The 19543-nt window shown below is 37.1% G+C and overlaps 2 protein-coding genes across 4 annotated transcripts in view; both read right to left on the bottom strand.

The window, feature by feature from the left end:
* Positions 1 to 19543, bottom strand: part of ddx60 (DEXD/H-box helicase 60) — a 160585-nt gene that overhangs the window by 91550 nt on the left and 49492 nt on the right. The window lies entirely within an intron of this gene.
* Positions 754 to 18275, bottom strand: LOC100489731 (probable ATP-dependent RNA helicase DDX60). Its single transcript, XM_031895463.1, has 11 exons — positions 18195 to 18275; positions 17219 to 17323; positions 13577 to 13777; positions 13374 to 13478; positions 11498 to 11639; positions 8847 to 8968; positions 7989 to 8136; positions 7527 to 7666; positions 6555 to 6706; positions 4713 to 4775; positions 754 to 1003 (listed from the first exon to the last, which is right to left on the bottom strand). Exons 1-11 carry the CDS (start codon positions 18207 to 18209, stop codon positions 886 to 888), a joined length of 1311 nt encoding a protein of 436 aa, XP_031751323.1. The 5' UTR covers positions 18210 to 18275; the 3' UTR covers positions 754 to 885.

Genomic DNA, 19543 nt, shown 5'->3' with positions numbered 1-19543 from the left:
CTGATACATTATATAGCTTTAAGAAGGGGCTGGATGGATTCTTAGCAAGTGAGGGAATACACGGTTATGGGAGATAGCTCTCAGTACAAGTTGATCCAGGGACTGGTCCGATTGCCATCTTGGAGTCAGGAAGGAATTTTTTCCCCTCTGAGGCAAATTAGAGAGGTTTCAGATGGGGTTTTTTGCCTTCCTCTGGATCAACTTGTAGTTAGGCAGGTTAGGTATAGGCATTATGGTTGAACTTGATGGACGTATGTCTTTTTTCAACCCAACTTACTATGTTACTATTGTAACCAGGATGGGAACAGGGATCCCATGAAGGTGAGGTGTTGATTGTATGATTGAAGATTTGAGGTGTTGAACCTTCCAGGGAGAGGTACCAAAACAGCATTGTATGTGGCAGACAATAGATGCAGCACCCCCGCCTATATTCAAACTCAGGGTATTCTGATCATACAAGAAGCAAACTCAACCTATGTACTGTACCAAACACAGGCAAACTGTACCCAAATATACAAGAGTAATATTCAAATCAAGGCTGCAGACCTCAAACAAAAATTATGATTAGTTTTTCCATGAAATAAGAGTGTTGGAAAGAATCTCAGGTGATTTGATTTTGAATAAACAGGTACTGTATGTACAAATGCAGGTATTTAGCTTGTATTTAGCTTTTAAACTATAGTTATATTAAACTCTACATAAAAAACATATCATACAATAAACGGTATCAAGAAATTGTATGTTTTAGTACTTATTTATCAATAAATACAATATTGCAAGGTAAAAAGTAAATATAAAGTACTTAAAGTAAAATCATGTTTAGATTAGTTGGCAGAGAAGTTACATTAGAAACACAATGAGTGGATGAATGGATGGCTTCAGGCATTAGATTCTGCGCCTGGGATAAGCAGTGTCCAGTTTCTCTCTGTACAGGGTATTCAGCTGCTCGAAAGCTAACACAACGGGGTCATCCTCATCTTCACACATTTCCTTTAAAGAAACGCTGTCAAGAAGGATTAGAGGTACAATGTTAGTCTGTACTGCTGAATCAATAAATTCTGTTTGATAAACCCTAGCACCTTTTAAAATATACAGAGAACCATTATTATTTAGTAGGAATGCAATGTCAATCTTCCACTAAAGATTTAGTCAAATACTGAGTTAAATCGGACTTCTAATTTGCTTACTCAAATCTAACAATTTCTTTTTGAAATTTAGTTGCCCAGAGCTTTAAAATCACATGGCGTTTTAAGGGTTTGGATTTGGTTTGACTGGAGACTTGGGATTGGAGTGCATCCCTATTATGTAGACTGAATCCAACAATATGAGCAGTAATCAGCATGGCTTTATGAAGGACAGGTCATGTCAGCCAATTTAATTGCTTTTTATGATGAGGTAAGTAAGAAGCTGGACAGTGGGGATGCAGTAGATATAATCTATTTGGATTTTGCCAAAGCATTTGATACCGTTCTCCACAAACGACTGCTTTCTAAGCTAAGGTCTATTGGTCTCAGTGAAGTCGTTTGCACATGGATAGAAAACTGGCTACAGGATCGGGTACAGAGGGTGGTTGTTAATGGTACATTCTCTACTTGGAATAAGTTTCTCAGTGGGGTCCCTCAGGGTCCAGAGAAGGGCAACTAAGTTGGTAAAGGGTATGGAAAGTCTCAGTTATGAAGAAAGACTGGCCAAGTTGGGTCTGTTTACACTGGAGAAGAGGCGCTTAAGAGGTGACATGATAACTATGTATAAATATATAAGGGGATCATATAATAACCTTTCTAATGTTTTATTTACCAGTAGGTCCTTCCAACGGACACGAGGGCACCCACTCCGTTTAGAAGAAGGGAGGTTCCGTTTAAATATTCGGAAAGGATTTTTTACTGTGAGAGCTGTGAAGTTCTGGAATTCCCTCCCCGAATCAGTCGTGCTGGCTGATACATTATATAGCTTTAAGAAGGGGTTGGATGGCTTTTTAGCAAGTGAGGGAATACAGGGGTATGGGAGATAGCTCTCAGTACAAGTGAGGGAATACAGGGGTATGGGAGATAGCTCTCAGTACAAGTGAGGGAATACAGGGGTATGGGGGATAGCTCTCAGTACAAGTGAGGGAATACAGGGGTATGGGGGATAGCTCTCAGTACAAGTGAGGGAATACAGGGGTATGGGAGATAGCTCTCAGTACAAGTGAGGGAATACAGGGTTATGGGAGATAGCTCTCAGTACAAGTGAGGGAATACAGGGGTATGGGAGATAGCTCTCACAACCATCGACCAGAATGTATCAGTGACACAATAAGCACCATGTGGAAGATCTTCTCTCTTCTGCACACACCACGTTCTCTCTCTCTCTCTCTCTCTCTGTACAAGCCTCCAATACCCTATCATATGGAAAATCACTAGCAGAGTCATTATTCAGCTCTCACCTTTTCTCTGGCATTTCCACATACAGTGTATGAGCTTCTCTCAGGCTGTCTCACTATAGCTTTAGTTTATCACAGTAACCTATCTACTTACTCCTGTTCCCTAATTGGTGCACCATTGCATTGGGGCTCTCCCCAAATACTCACTCCTTGTTGGGACTCAGGCTGTCCTTGCTAGCTGTCCTACCTATCTTTCACTTCTAGAGTAAGCTCATACCAATCTCCTCTCTATTCCTGGCATGATGCAGCTTCCCTCCTGGTCTGGCTCGGTGTTGTCTGTATTTCCTGTTGTTGTTTGTAGGCCAAAGAGGAAGTGCTTGGCTGAGCCACCTCCTTATATAGGCTCATGAAGGAGAATCCCCCTAAGTGTCAAATTTAGTGGTTGACGCCACCTGGTGGACAAACTAAATAAAGTCTAACTATAAACACTTTAAATTAATTATATTTTACTTCCTTACTTGCCTTTTAATGTTGTTTGACTTTGAAAATCTGGGCAATTGAAACTGTTTGAAACTGTGTCACCTGTGAACACAAATCCTTCATTGTTCTCAAATCCAAATATGCAAATAGGGTTAGGATTCATTAAGTCTGGAGGATTCATGTTTACAAAAATAGCGAAGCAGGCAGGCACTCCAGGATCACCAAGAAGAAGTAGATGTAAAGCTCAGGTATGAAGTAAAATTATGATAATTTTATTAGCATATACACATAAATGCTATAAAGCCTTACGCGTTTCATACCTTTATGGGTACTTAATCATATGCATGAGCATGAGCCTGAGCCTATGATTAAGTACCCATAAAGGTACGAAACACGTAAGGGTTTATAGCATTAATGTGTATATGCTAATAAAATTATCATGATTTTAATTAATACCTCATACATACCATACATCTACTTCTTCTTGGTGATCCTGGAGTGCCTGCCTGCTTCGCTATTTTTGTTTTCCAAATGGACTACCCTATGCTGAGGATCTGGGGCATGAGCACCTGGACCAACTTGGTGCACTGGTAAGCTTACCTTATACTAAAGAATGCTTAGACCTATATATCCTTTGTAGATTATTAGGATTCATGTTTAGCTAAATGAATATACTAAAAAGGAGAAAAATTCCCCCATGTAAATTATTTTTAAAATAATATTTACATTATTATAAAATAATGTACAATACCTGTCTGACAACATTTCATTTCAGGTTGTAAGTATATTTCATAGTTAATACGCTATAAATAGTGTTAGGAATATGCACTCTTTGAGCCCCAGCCATGGCACAGCTATAGCCCTCTGCAAATAGCACATCAAAATGATATTGCCTCCATACATGTACCTTGCAATTCACAGCAAGTGCCAGTGCAGCCCTTGAGCCAACGCTTGTGAATAATGCACAAGTGCATGCATTGATGCAAGAAACCCTGCGATTACTATCAGCCTGGATCTGTTGGGAATTGCAGGGGTTTCTTATCCAGTAACTCTACACACAACTGAATTGTGATGAGTAGGTCTGAATCTAGTGGCATCATTAGCACCTATTGCCATCATTTACAACATCTAAACACAAATACAGAGGGAAATATATGTTTCAACTTGCTCATGATATGGCAAGACAAATGTATATTTGTACACTGTTGCAGTGCAAGCAATTTATGCGTTCATAAATAAACTCTTGATTTTTCCTATTTCCCTTTGGTGCAAAATGCTGTATGATATGGCAATAATTATATAAAAAATAATACATTTGTTTTAATGAGATAATCTTAGTGTTGAATCTTAATCACTGGCAATGGCAATATAAATTAATAAATACATTTGAATGTAAAATTTGCCATGTAAAAGCTTGCAAGTTTCTATAGAAGTCAAGCCATATTCTCAAACTTGCATTTTTGAGCCTTTTATTGAAATGAGTTTTCCTTATTAATAAATAAGTAACCATTTGATATGCAAGTTTATTTGATTTAGAAAAACAAACTCAAAACAAAAACTGTAGTACCGTGTTAGCCAGTGTCAAAAATAATTAAAAAAAACACACAAAAACAAGAGTATTGTAGAAATTATACCTATATTGGCCAACAATATATTATAAAATATAGTATTTTTATTGTTAGCTAATATAGGTATCATTTCTACAATACTCTTGTATTTGTATGTTTTTTTTATTATGAAAAACTAACTGCAACTCACAAACTCGAAACACTTATAAATAAACCCATAAGTGTTTATTCATTTGTACAAGAGGGGCTTTTGCAAACTTAATCTGTTTTATTTTTTGATGTATATGTATATAAAAGTTTACCTTATAGATGCAATGCATAAAGAAAAATCTTGTAAAATACGAAAAGCAGCTCCTCTGTAAAACCTTAAAAAGAAATGATTAACCATTTAACAGCAGAATGTTTCAAGGTAGGAAAAGAAAGATAGTGATCAGAATATTACAAATGGGACAGTGGTTTCATACATTAGTATCAAGACCCACTTTAATGGTTAAGAGAAAACATTGCTTTAACTTCCATTCGGCCATAATTAAATCTCTCCCCAATGATTCACCAGGTCATCCTAAAGGGGCCAGTCCCACAGTGTATTGTAACCAGTGAAGCAGGAGATGGCTCTTGTACATATTCAGTTAGGTTTACAACAGGGGTCTCAAACTCGCGGCCTGCGGGCCATTTGCGGCCCTTGGTACAATATTTTGTGGCCTGCACCAACGCCTTCTCAAAAGCAATGAATGGATCACGATTTTTATTGCGATTCAAGGGATAATGCAAGGCAAGGAGGGCGGGAGCTGCTGATTGCGGAAATGACGTTATGCCATCATAACAGTTATTATGGGAAGACGTTCTGTGTGCACAATTAGCTGCTAAGGAGCTAATTGGTATGGCATAACGTCATTTCCGCAATCAGCAGCTCCCGCCCGCCGTGCCTTGCATTATCCCTTGAAAGCCATTTTTTTGTGAAATCCCTTCTGCGGCCCAGCCTCATCCTGACTTTGCCTCCTGCGGCCCCCAGGTAAATTGAGTTTGAGCCGCCTGGTTTACAAGTATAATGGTAGGGGACTGAGCCCCTTCTGGTTGCATTCAAACACAAATTGGTTTAATATTGCAGGATAGAGGCTATATAGTGTCTGGATATACTATTAAATTAGGATCTACTATTAATAGGTTGCAATTTGTTACCAGCTTTATTAGAGCTAATCAGCAGATAGCTCATTCAGTGAGAAGACACTAGTATCTATTAAAACAAGCATACCCACAAATTATTGAATTTTAGACATGTCCCTTGTTTAATATAGGAGACCCTGTACTATATGTAATATATTGGTAAGGGCCACTGTACCTTTTCAATAAAAAGTAAGGTTCACATTTCTAGGTCCTCCTAAAAATGGGATGTTTAAGTGTGGCTTTTACACCCAATGTAAATATATATTACAGTGTTCTACATTTTTAGCTGAAAGTAGTGATATTGCTATATGGGATCATTTTTCCTGTAATTGGGACTACTGTATATTATTTATGTACTTAATTGTCTTTGTGGTCTCCTGTATATAGGAGAAACCACACAAAAACCTGGTGATAAGATCTCCCAACATAGATCTTCTTGATTCATTCTGTATGATGGTGATATAATACCATGCGATTCGTTCATGTGAAATGTTTAGTGCTTTATTGTCTGATGTGATTGTTAGTCAGAGCTAGTTTGAGAAAGGGGGTGGATACCTCTGAAACATGAATGTTGCCTGTCTGTCATATTTTACTGGAGAAATGATTTTGCAATAAAGCTTCCTCTTATGGAGAAGTGCTGTGCATTCAATGAACTGTATATTATTTGGGGATGCAGAATACCCCTTAGCACATGTACCCTAAATACGGATTAGATCGCATAGTGCTTCTGTTCATTGATGATATTAATTAACTTAAATAGAGCAAAAAGGTTCATGTTTACACAGCAGATTACAGATAAGCTCTGTATAATGTTTTAGTTCTTACACAGGAAAATAAACAGGGGTCAAATGCCATTCATGGTTCAGAATTACACCTTCATATAATATACAAAATATATCATTTTGTCTGATCTGATATAAATATATATTATATGTTCACTTTATGATGCTACTGGTCCTTTAGTAAAGAAAAGGGTGTACCTGTTATCTTCTTCTAGTGCATCTTTGGAGCCATGCTTAAAGAAATCCAGCGCATAGGCATTTAGTAACAGTTTTCTACCACAAGCATCTGTTTTCTCCAAATGCAGCACAGGAATGTGTTTCTGGCTCACATGAACAGTTTGCAACAAAAGCTGTAACAAAATTGACATTGCTTACAAAAAGTTAAATGTTTTATATCAATCACAGGATGTTACCAGGGCAGAAACCCTGAGGCAACCAATTAGAAGTTTTATTTCATTACTCTAACTGCATCTGGCTGGAAAAAACCTAATCCCTAATTGGTTGCTATCATGTACTGCACAAGTGCAAATTTGCTTAGTGTTTATAAATGAGCCCTAGTGTTTAGATTGCATCACTATTAATTACTGTGGATATGCATTATATTTCTGTTTGGCTAATGGATCCTTTTCCCAATAATGTTTTTAACATTTTGTTTCTGTTTCTAAATCATTATGACCTACAGGGTTGCTGCTGCCATAAGGTGAGATGAGAATTTTGCCTCAGATGACAGCACTTCGCAAAGGGCAGCAAAAAGCCGATCCAGGTAACTTCAAGAGCCAAACTTCTGACTTTTAAATGAGGCCCCCCTTACTACAAAAAAATAAAAACTAAGCAAGGTGGTTGGCATCGGCTAGGCTGCCTCAGGGCAGCATGCAATGCTATGTTGCCAACAATTAAATATTCAGAACTTGGATAATTTAAGCCACCTTCCCATTTTGACTCCTCTATATTCTGGTGACTTGTGGGAAGCCACTGTTGATGAAAGATCCATTATTTGAAATAAGGCTTAACTGAGGTTCAAACAGGAGGTTTGAACAGGAGATTTAAACATCTGTCATCCTCCTCTCAGTCCCCACATGGCTACCTTCTTTCAAATACTAGGGGGTTGTGAGCGGGGGAAGTGTAGGCAAACAATGCTCTTTCACATTTCTCTTATTTCCAGTGACTTACACTGTCCACATTTGCTGCAGTAAATAAGTCATAATCTGTATTTCCAGACAGGCAGGCAAAAGGGGTTATGGCGCTTCTTCTTTTGGTGCAGTTCATCAAGTGGTTTACAAGTTCAGAATCACATTCCTCCCCTGAGAAGTCTGCATACACAGAGGGCATGACAAACAGAAACAACCTAGTTTAAGTAACTATTAATATAAAAATTATTAAAATTACAACAAATATCCACTATATCATATATATTCAAGTTTACTGTTTACTGCTGCCTTTCCAAATTCTCTAATGGACTTGGTGAAGTTTTGCACAAGAATTAATTGCACAGGAAATTCATCTATCTCCTATAATAAACATGTTCTGGCACATATAAAAATGTGTATAATCCAATGATGTATTGCCTGTTCCTGTTTAAATATTCCATATATGTTGTACTTTATGCATTAATGTCTTTGAAGGTCCCCTTACTGATTTGTGATAGAGGAAGCTTATATTCTTGTTCATAATTTGCCAGATGAGAAACAGCAAGAAGATACTGCCCAAAGACTGCTGATATTTTGGAATTGTAGTCTTCAAGAGCTGCAGCAAAATCATCTGGTAGACTCTCCAGAAAGACCTACAGTAACCAAACATAATAGATTGCAGTTTTGGAAATGGTCATATACATAAGGGAATAGAGGGGGATTGCTGGGTCGGGAGAGGGCAGGTTAGGGTCAGGTATGTATGTATGTATATCTTTATTTATAAAGCGCTACTTATGTACGCAGCGCTGTACAGTAGAATACATTAATACAAACAGGGGGTTAATAAGATAATAGATAAATACAAAGTATAATAATAAATACAGATAAATACAGCAGCAATAAGTTAAGAGTCGAGGACACAAGAGGAAGGAGGTCCCTGCCCCGTAGAGCTTACAATCTATATGGGAGGGTAACTAACAGACACAAATAGGCAAATATAAGTGCTGTAGGTCACAGTGGGTGACACTACAATATAAGTGCAGTTTGACTTTTTGTCAACCCGCACATCACTATCATGTAGCCTGTGCATGGACATGAGAATTGGTCTCCCATTATGGGCACAAACACAAGATTTTGGGGTGAAACTTAGCACAAAGTGTTGCCTGGCTGCTTGCTAAATTCTAAGAATGAAGGAAACAAAATTCGAATCATTTTTAGTTTAAAAAGTTTATTTTACTCAACTAACATGATAGAAAAGTATTTGCAATTATTTTTTAGGGTGTCATGTCCACTTTAAGTGTCAAATTAAGTCTGTAATTTATTGATCAAAAGCTATAAAAGCTTTATACTTTATATTTCTCACCTTTGACTGTTTAAATGTGCCCTTTAAACTTAGCATAGATGAATTAAAGTAGCTTCTTCCAAACAGGTTTGCCAAAACCAGCACCAAGGTTTCCATCACAGATTGTGAAAACATTTTTGAACCTAAATTAAACATGAAAGCAATAAAATAAATACTTTTAATACTTTGAAATACAGGTATGGGACCTGTTATCCAAAATCCTTGGAACCTGTGATTTTCCGGATAAGGGATCTTTTTGTAATTTGGATCTCCATACCTTAAGGCTACTAAAAGATTATTCAAACATTACTTAAACCCAAAAAGGATTAATTACCGTATATACTCGAGTATAAGCCGATCCGAATATAAGCCGAGGTACCTGATTTTACCTAAGAAAACTGGAAAAACTTATTGACTCGAGTATAAGCCTAGGGTGGGAAATACAGCAGCTACTGCTAAGTTTTAATAATCAAAATAAATACCAATAAAATTACATTAATTGAGGCATCAGTGGGGAATATGTTTTTCAATATTTATTTCAAAGAAAAACCGTAAACTAGCTCTGTAAGCGGAGAAGAGGGTCAACAAAAACAATATGAGTACTACCCCACGCTCATTGCACATTGGCAAACTGGCAGCAGACCCGGTCCCGGAGGAGATGTAAGGGGAAATAAGTATTGCTAGTGGGAGCCTAGGCCAGGGCACTGGAGGGTCTGGTTGCAGGTGGCCTAATTTGCACACAAAGGAGAGAGGGTGCTAGTCTAGAGGGACCCATGGCACCCGACTCGAGTATAAGCCGAGGGTGACTTTTTCAGCACATTTTGGGTGCTGAAAAACTAGGCTTATACTCGAGTATATACAGTATATCTTAGTTGGGATCAAGTGCAAGGTTCTGTTATTACAGAGAAAAGGGAAATCATTTTGAAAAATGAGAATTAGATTATAATGGAGTCTATTGCAGATGGCCTTCCCGTAATTCGGAACTTTCTGGATAACGGGTCCCATACCTGTATTTAATGTACTCCCTCAATCTAACACATACCTCCTAAAATTTGAAAAACAGAAAAAAGGAACTGAATGAACTGGCGCATGTAGCACGTCCACTTTGTAATCACACCGCCACAACTACAACAGGTATTTAACAAAAACACATTGTTTTTCAGGAATAAAGTGTTTTTTCTTTTGTTTCCCCCGCTTGTAGAAGCTTTGAGCAGGAAAAAGATTCATGGGGGAATGTGATTTAGGTCGCTAATGGAAAAAACATTCTCAATGGGGATAAAAATTTGCATTGCAAACAATTTAGTAATTTTGCCTTTAAGTAAATATAAAATACCTTTTGTGAACCCTTGACCTTTCCTACGACAGTAGGATATCGATTACGAATTTGATTAAGCTTGCGCCAGTGTGCAGTATATTTAATAAAACTTATTAATAAAAAAGTTATTTTTGCACTAACAGTTACGCCATCTTCAAGCTTTTCTTAAATGTTTGCAATGCATAATTAAAATTCTAATAAAAAATTATGACATTGGCAAATGCTAATTTTTATTCTTATTTGTGCAAATTTTTTTCCATGTATGAATTTTATTACAACTAGGCTTGGTGGACCACTTATATTATATTCATAACCCCAGGCCTGAAGCTCTTTAGCTATAACTCCCAGCATCCAGCTTTTTATGCACCCTATAACCCCTTGACATGATGGGAGTTGTAGTTAAAAAAGAGCTTCAGGCCTGGGGTTATGAATATAATATAAGTGGTATTACCTATAAAAATTGGGACTGTCCAACAAAAAGCAGGACAGTTGAGAAGTAACTTATATTTTGACCTGATGCAACCAATTAATGAATAATTCTGTTTTTCCCTGAAAACCATTAAAAATAAAAGGAACATGATTTTAAAAGTTGTCTTATTTTCCAAAAAAGCATACTAGTATTTTAACTTCTTCCTGGCTACTTTCCCAGGATGTGCATAAGAGCCTGTGGTTAGAGAATGCCAGCCAATCAGCAGGGACCTAACAGGGAACTGTAGTTCTTATCTAGTGTAAAGTTTGTGCAACAATGGCGAGCCATCTAAGCAACGTACCAGTAACTTTGTCTTATATTATTATTGATATGTGTATGATGGCCCACTGACTGCTGGGCCAAATCCAAAGGGCACCCTAGGTAAGCCCCGCCTCCGGCACAGTGAGATGACCCGGAAATGTAAGAGGTACAGAGTTAAATGAAAACTACACCCCCTAGATTCAACAACAATGGCTTATTTAGATGAAGCAAGGTTTTACAACTGAGCTGTTTTATGCAATATTACTAGGAAGACCTACATTTACATTTTGCTTTGTGCCTTCAAGGTTCAATGAATGCATAACTAACTCAGTTGGCTCAATTTGCAGAATTTAGCAGTATCTAAACACTCATTGTCTTTCTGAGTGGCCGACCACAAAATTCTTTATTGTAACTTTTCACTTGCCAAGAAGTCAGAAAGAGCATGGTTTAGGAGGCTATTGGTATGACAAATGCCAAGTGGACCATAAAATGCATAAAATTTTTCCTACCAGAAATAACTACCTAGGTTTTCTGTACAAAGACATAACTGTAGTAAACATAATTCTGAGATAATATGTCATGCTATATTACCCTTTAAATAGTATTCAGTAATAAGCCATATTGTACCTTCAGATTCTGACTTGCACAACCGATGAAATAAACCATTTTCAAGGAAACTGACAAAAACAAAATTTGAAGGTTCATGGTAATGTAAATGGGTAACCAGTCCAGCCCAGTCCAAAGGATTGCAGGTTTGATCCATATAGCCCTAAAATAAAAAAAATAAAAAAGTTGGCTATACTTGCCAGCACAGCAAATTCTGAAATGACTGAAATGTCCAAAAATTCATATTAAAGTTACAAGAAAACCCCACATTAAGACTCTGAAAGTCACAGATTTTTCTAGATTTGGCAGCATTTAAAAACTTCTGCTGTGGGCTAAAGGTTTTTTCTTATTTAATAAGTTAAGTATTGCATGGTACTACACCTGCAGTATGTAATAAGAATCAGTATTCAGATACAGTGTATATCAAACCTCATCAGCAGGCCCTCTTTTCCTGCAATGTTAAATCCTTCCCCACCCATATTAAGACACACCACACCTAGCCATTGTGTCTCCCTTGCCAAATTCCTGTACATTTTTCTGTGTCCAATTAACGATGAAGTGCAAGTGCAATTGTGTTTATTTTGATGCATCAGTCTCAACTGTGTCAAGTGCAACTCAAATGTGCCAGTGTTGCAACCGCAACTCTGCTGGAATTCTGGGTAAAATGCTGTGTTATAAAAAAAACATCAAAACTGCACTTGCAATTGAAAACAAAATTCCACATTGCAGTTGCAAATGACCCCTAAAATTCACAATATACAAACTTGGTAAAAAATGTTGATACTTTTTTTTCACTTTTATATAATGCATCTACACAAAACACAGACAAAAGTAAGAAAAGTTGAACAAAAAAATTGTATAAAAGCATGGACAATCTATAGGCTATAAATCCATCTGCTGAGACCACTGTATGCAATGCTATCAAGACACATTCTGCAGTGCTTTACTGTAATTGGAGTGAAAAGGTGGAAGGATGCTAGTTGTGCTGCTCAAAGCACAACATGCTAAAAATAAGCCCATCGCACAACTATAAGCCACATCTACTGTTATAATAAGCTTCAACCATCAACACTTTCCATTTCCAACCAGTTTAATACAAGCCATTTTAATGGAGTTTGAATCTGTTAGCATAAATACCAAATGATGTGGTCTGTCGGGACCCTAAAAGAAAAACTATTCATATGACTTTTCTTAGCTGTGGACTCAGCTTCTGCAAACACAGTATCCTGCCTACATATTGTGTGTTGTAACCCAGAACGACCCCACCATATTCTATAATTCCCCACATTATGTATTATATATTGTCCTCTCACCATTCATCAGCCTACTACTGTTCTCTACCTTTATTTTCTCTATTGGTTTCCCCCATTTTCTTCTCCTCTCCTTTATTTATACCCTCTCTGATGCCTCCACCTTCTTTATCTGTATAACACTTCCCATCTCTTCTCTACTTCTAAGCAATCGTTTCTCTCCTTTTATCGTCTTGCTTTTTTAACCTCTCCATTTTATTTGCTTGCAGAAGTGGAGAGATGCAAAAGAAAGTTCAGTTATTACAATAAAAAAGTTCCAGGGTTCTTGCATAAACCCTGAGGGATTTTACTGATTTGTGAGTTATTTGAAAAAAATGCAAAGGTACAAATAGTTTCTGCCACTATTGTATAAAAATGCCTATTACAGTAAAATAACTTACTAAGATGATTGATTCTACATTGCCTACAAAATTAGTTAAATGCAGAACTTGCCTAATTTTTTATTATGTTATAATTTATGATATTCAGACACTTAAAATAATTTTAACCATGACATACAATATAGGGTTGTATATTCAATGAAAACATATATGGCTGTTACATAAAGCAACCATATTTTATACATTGAGTATTTACAGAATACATACCTCATGGATTAAGAAGTGTATGCAGAACAAAAAGTAGAGCTTTACCATTTTGGTCTCAGAAGGTTTTTTAAATGACATCAGGGAGTGCTTCAGTACTGACAAAGCCTAATTTAAATACATGACAAAAGGTTTATCAGTGATGTTTGCTTTAAGAAAACACCTGTAGATATCAATGGAGTGTTAAACCAGGATAATATAAATACCTTAGCGCTGGCATTCTCTTTATCATCAGCCTTGGCAGCCAACAGCATCAGTCGCAGCACCAAACTAATGCTTAATGGGAACTGTCCCTTTAAATGAGGGACATCTGATTTCATAAGTCGCTTCACTTTAGGCAAGGGAATAGTAAAAAAGAATACATTTCCCAGCACATCCTGTCCTCGCCTTCCTGCACGTCCTGACATCTGAGGTTAATGAAGAAACACAATTACTACAATACCTATGGCTTGGTTACAGGGCTGTCATTAGAAAACATGGAGTCCCATACTACTTAGAGAACATAGTCCTGGCCCACAGGGGGCCTGGAAGTAAAATGGGGCCAGAATGAAAAAAAACTCACCAATTTTATAGTTCTCCCGATCACAACTTGATCTGGTCAACCAAGCCTAATTCATCCAAAACAGACCCCTTAGCACTTAAACACTGCCTTCTTCCCTGCAAGCACTGCCCCTTTCGTTGGTCCTTACTGGAGTACCCCTTTCCCCTGTGATGGTGGCCCTTCTTAGTTTAACTTATTACTAAGATAAAGCAAAAATAAACCATTGGTTTGTGACATTATGTCACAAACCAATTGGATTGTGTTAAGGTGAGAATATTTAATTTTATTTTGTATTGTATTGTGTTGTATTGTGTATTATACAAAAGAGCCATTGTATTGTGTATAATACACAAATATCCTGTAAACTATATCCTTATAAATGTTGTTTAGTGATATCATCAGTTATAATTAGGGTTCAGTGATGACATCTGTCACATGACTCACTGAAGCTTGTGTATTATAATAATGTACCTCCTGTCAAAAAATATGAGGATATTAGAAGTCACCTCAAAGTTTAAGACTCTTGGTTGTGTACCTTTATATGGTCATGGAGCTCCTTGGTGATATATAGTATCCTTATATTTTACAATAGGGGGCACTTTATTCACCTTAACACAGTATAACCTGTTCCAATTCCTGGCCTGATCACTGTAACCTACCCGCCTGCCTCGCTCTTGTCCAGATCTCTGTACTTTTTCTGCTAGATCTGCTAAGATTTCCTTTGCTACTTCTTTGCCTTCTCATCAGGGCTGTATTCCTAAATATTGCTCACTTAATTTTTTCAACTTGACTCCTGAAAAATACAGGGTTGACATATTAACAAATACTTTAGGAAATAATTTTTCTACCCTCAAAAAATTTATAAAATACCCAAAAATACTAAAAATATCTTCATATACTTTTTTGTAAAAAGTTATCACCTAAACAAAAAAATCAGTTTGCCCTAAATTAGTCAACTAGTGTTTATTTTTTTCCCTCTATAATTTTATTACGAAATTTTTTGCACATGACATGTTCCAAACACCTCCAAAAATACTGATTATTACTAAAGCAGTCCTACAGGATTACTTTTTTTTTTGTTATTGTTAATGGATTATATGAGGTTATGTAAAGATTTAATAGGATTTTTGGGCCTGTTGATATAAATTGGTGATATAATGGTTACTGGAAGTTTTACAAAAACTTTTATGTACTATTTAATGAGATTATAAACAAAAGGGTAATGCTGCATTTTTCTTCAATCACTGAGACAGCCTGGTGGGTTGTAAGCCATTAGAATTTAAGGCACACCAAGGGTAAGATTTATCAACGAGTTTGATTTTTGATTGGAGCTTTTTTGGTCTAAAAAAACTTGAATTCAAGTTATGGTTCAAAAACTCGAATGTAAAAATTTGTCATCTAAAAATTAGCGAGTTTCTATAGAAGTCAATGGCAGCTGTCCTAGGCAAAGTCAAGCCATATTTTCAACATCAAATTTTGAGTTTGTAAATAAAAATTTTGAGGTATTTTTGATTTGAACAAGTTTTGCTTATTAATAAATAAGCGAGCATTTGATTTGCGAGTTTATTCGTTTTAGAAAAACAAACTCGAATTGACAAACTCAAATTTATAAATAAGCCCACAACTTCTTCAGTGAGAGACGATTGTACTTTTGATCGATCCTAGCCTTCCTTCTGTATAGGAAGGAGTCAGGCTAGGATCGATCAATCGATGGTCACATAGGGGATTCTGCCCTGCATTGCTGTATCGCCTTATTGCCTTATTTCAAATGACTGGAAGCCAAGTTTTAGCAGGTATTTTCTAATAAAGCATTCAAAATAATAAATGGTGTGCAGGATAGAGCAATTATTGGAGCAGCGTAGAATAGATTTTTTGCTTCTTAGCTAATATTTCTTTAAAATAAATATCTTTTACTAAAGATAAAAATCATGGTGCCCAGTCATTAGCTTGTAGCTAGGGCTCCCCACAGACTCCAAACACTCCCGTGTTATGATGATCCATCTCAGGATTATCCAATATTCAGGTAAAACCAGAATAATATGTGTTAGGGCTGGTGTGTTTGGTGTCTATAAAAAGAGAATTACATTTCCCACCTAATGCTCATGTTTCCATAATTTTGTTGTAGACCCATAAGTATTTGAGGCTAACTGGAAAATAAAAATGTCACCAGAACAGCCAGTTACCAAATGGTGATCGCCCTCAACTTTCACATTGGATGAGGGTGTTACCTGCCTTGTAGCCTGTATATCAATGGCCCAGACAACTGGGAAGACATATGCCTTTGGGGACCGAGCTGCTCGGGAGGTATATGTCGCTATTTCACCGTCCCCCCGGAAACAGGAATTACATAGAATCATTCTATTGTTGATGTATGTAGGTTTCTGCATTTTTTATCCCTTTTTATTTTATAACTGTTTTGTAACTTGTATGTCATTTTGTAACATTCACTGTTCTTATATAATATATGCACTGTCCACTTTGGATTATTAAATATAACATTTAATAAGTTTTTCTTTGTGCTCTAAATGAACTTTTATGCCTTAAGAGGGGTGTGTATGTTAAATGTGTTTTAACCCCTTGCTAGTTATAAGGAAAGTGTGTCTACTTAACCCTTTGTTTGCTTGTGGGAAAGTTGTGTGTTGTCTGTAGACTAACTTGCATTGTCTGCTAGAGTGCTTAGCTAGGAAGTCTAGGGTGATTTGCCTCTGTGAAGCATCAGTGTGCAATAGAACATCTAGGGGGAGATTTATTTTTATAATTTGATATATTTTTGTGCTTGCGCGACTTTTTCCTATGCCCGAACGACTTTTTCGTACACTTGCCGCTGTTTACAAATGTTTGGTACAAAAATGTTGTGACTTTCGGATCACCAATACAATATTATTGTGACTAATATGATTTTTTCCTAAGCATTTTTGTGATATTTGCGATCTTCAGAAATTATCTTATCCAATCCGAATTTTTCCCATTTGGGATTCGAAATCGTGTTTTAATGAATCGGCCCCCTAGACTTGGGTGCTTGCGGCCTTTAAACGCGGTGGTGGCAGTTGTTAAGTTTAGGCGGGTTGGGGCTGTTTGGGGTTGATTGCATGAGTTAACGAGAAACTGTGTAGTTGATGTGTTAACCCTTACAGCCACCCGCCTGGTCACGTACGTCTGTGGTGGCGTTCGTGACACTAGTGTTAAATTAATTTTGGGTAATTGTTGTATAATTTTTATCCCTTGCAACCTACAAGTTATTTTTAAAGGCAGACTAAGTGCTGGCAATCTTTCTTTCTCTTTGTGTATAATTAATAGGAAACCATACCTGTCTGTAATTTAATGCATCCAGGTAAACTGAGTCATTAACAAACACAACAGATTTACACGGCATGTTGATTCCCAGGGCAAGAGTTCCAGTTGCAGTAACAACCTTTAAAAATAAAAACAAATACATAAATTAATCTTTAATTGTGAAAGGCAAGGTTGAGCTGCATTATTTTTGGTCATGTGATCTGTGAGGGAGCACACAGACCACCACTAAATTGTGGTTCAAGAGAAAAGATGCAAAAGGGCAATATTTACTGACATTTCAGTTTGGCAAGATTCTTTAATAGGTCACTCAACATAATATAAACTATCTGTTGGTTAAGTATTCATTCTGGGGGTATAGTTTTCCTTTAAACATATACACGCTTTAAAATATTCTCCATGATGGGGTATCCTTCTGGAGGAAGGGGTCCTTCTCCACTACAAACACACACACAGATCTATATGGCCAGGTAAGGACAGTGCAGGGTTAAGCACATCTGTGTATGCTTGTATCCAACTAGACTTCTTTGCAAAGAAACAAGGATGGCCTGGCCATGCACAATAGTACTTAATGCCATTCTGCCTCTCTCCAGACTACCATTAGATGGCTCTTCTAACTTGAGTTACACCCTGCTATATGAAAGGTTTCATAAATGATCAGGGACAAATTGGTTTTAATTCCATTTTAATTAAATAATTCAGATTTTTAAAATTTACTTTCTTTTTCTCTGTAATAATAAAACAGTACCTTGTATTTGATCCCAACTAAGATATAATTAATCCATATTGGATGCAAAATAATCATATTGGGTTTAATTAATGTTTTATTGATTTTTTCAGTAGATTTAAGATTTGGAGATCCAAATTAAGGAAAGACCCCATATCCGGAAAACTCTTGGTCCCGAGCATTCTGGATAATGGGTCATATTCCTGTATATATATATATACATTATCTGGTTTCCTTCTGCCACAAAGGCAATGAATATACTCACACGAATGTAGCCCATCCTAAAGAGTGTCTCAACTAGACTTCTTCCTTTAGTGTCTAAAGAGGCATGATGGAAGCCTATACCTCTTAGTGCCAGAGACTGCAGCCACCCTGCATTTCTCGAACTACTGGTTCGGTCAAACACTTCTGTGAGTACCTATAACATACAGAACTCATATTATGAGAAAAATTATGCTCAAACCAAATACTTGCAACTATTGGCTTTCAATAGTGTTTTTAGTGTTATAGGTATTTAGAGTTAGAAAAGGGATGCTTAATGCATTTGTCAACAATCCTAAGACAAGAACTCAGGGTCAAGTGTAAACAAAGCAGCAATTAGTCTGATTGGTGGATCCTCCATGCATCAATTGCTGGTCCTGGAGTGAATTAAAAATAAATCTCTATGGTTGTTGGACTACAATTCCTATCATGCTTCTTTATAATATGCTTAAGAATGGTTGGCTTTGTAATCCAGCAATATGTGGGTGTAGCAACACTGGTAAGAGAGGTATATGTCCCTTTTATTGATTTGTACACTTTTTTTTTCAAGTTTTTTTTTGAACCTATAAAACTTATAAAAAAGTCCTACTAATTATTTCAGACAATGTTGAGTCATCGCCTGTGAGTCCTACCCGAAGGTATGGGCTCCGATGCTCATGTGTCCAAGGCTTTCGCTAATGAACAGCATGTGCGGGCAGATCCACCTTGGCCGAAGCTAGGATGAGAACCACCAAGTCTTGGCCTAGGGTCAAGCCCAGAGGACTATGACACCTATCCAGGGCGCACAAATCAAACACAAAAAGGGTGCAGAAGTGTTCGGATGCAATGCCATTAATTGCCTTGGTAAGGCTCCAGCTGGCAGCTGGGAAGGAAAAAAGGAAAATACCTCCCGCCCGCCTAATGGCTGGGGCAAAGGAAGTGAAGCATGATTAGGCAGAAGGAACATGTGCGAAGCCCCCGATGAAAAATAAGCAGCAGCTCTTCCCTAAAGGGAACATAGCCCTCCACTTTCATCAAGCTTCAGCTTCAGCACAATTAGCAATAATCACGCCTCGGTTGGACCTCATTGGCTATGATACTGCCACTGCAGACTTCTGCTGCACCTTATCTATTAAATTTTCTCTCTCAGTACATGCTGAGTTACTATAGTGACCATTTACAAACAAATCATTGGGGTTGAGGAGACTGCCTCATACAGATACAAATAAACAAAAGGAATTCTGGGAATGAATTCCAAATAAGCTCAAAGAAAATTCAATTACCATGAGTTTATCCTATAGGCTAAAGCTCACCCACTGGGTTTTTAAAGCAGAAGCCAGGATAATAGCTGATTCCCAACAACAGACTAGTTTC

This window comes from Xenopus tropicalis, chromosome 1, assembly GCF_000004195.4.
Source record: "Xenopus tropicalis strain Nigerian chromosome 1, UCB_Xtro_10.0, whole genome shotgun sequence".
In the NCBI taxonomy this organism is placed as follows: Eukaryota; Metazoa; Chordata; class Amphibia; order Anura; family Pipidae; genus Xenopus; species Xenopus tropicalis.
Note: the sequence above shows the minus strand (reverse complement) of the source record. Positions and strands in the feature narration are given on the sequence as shown.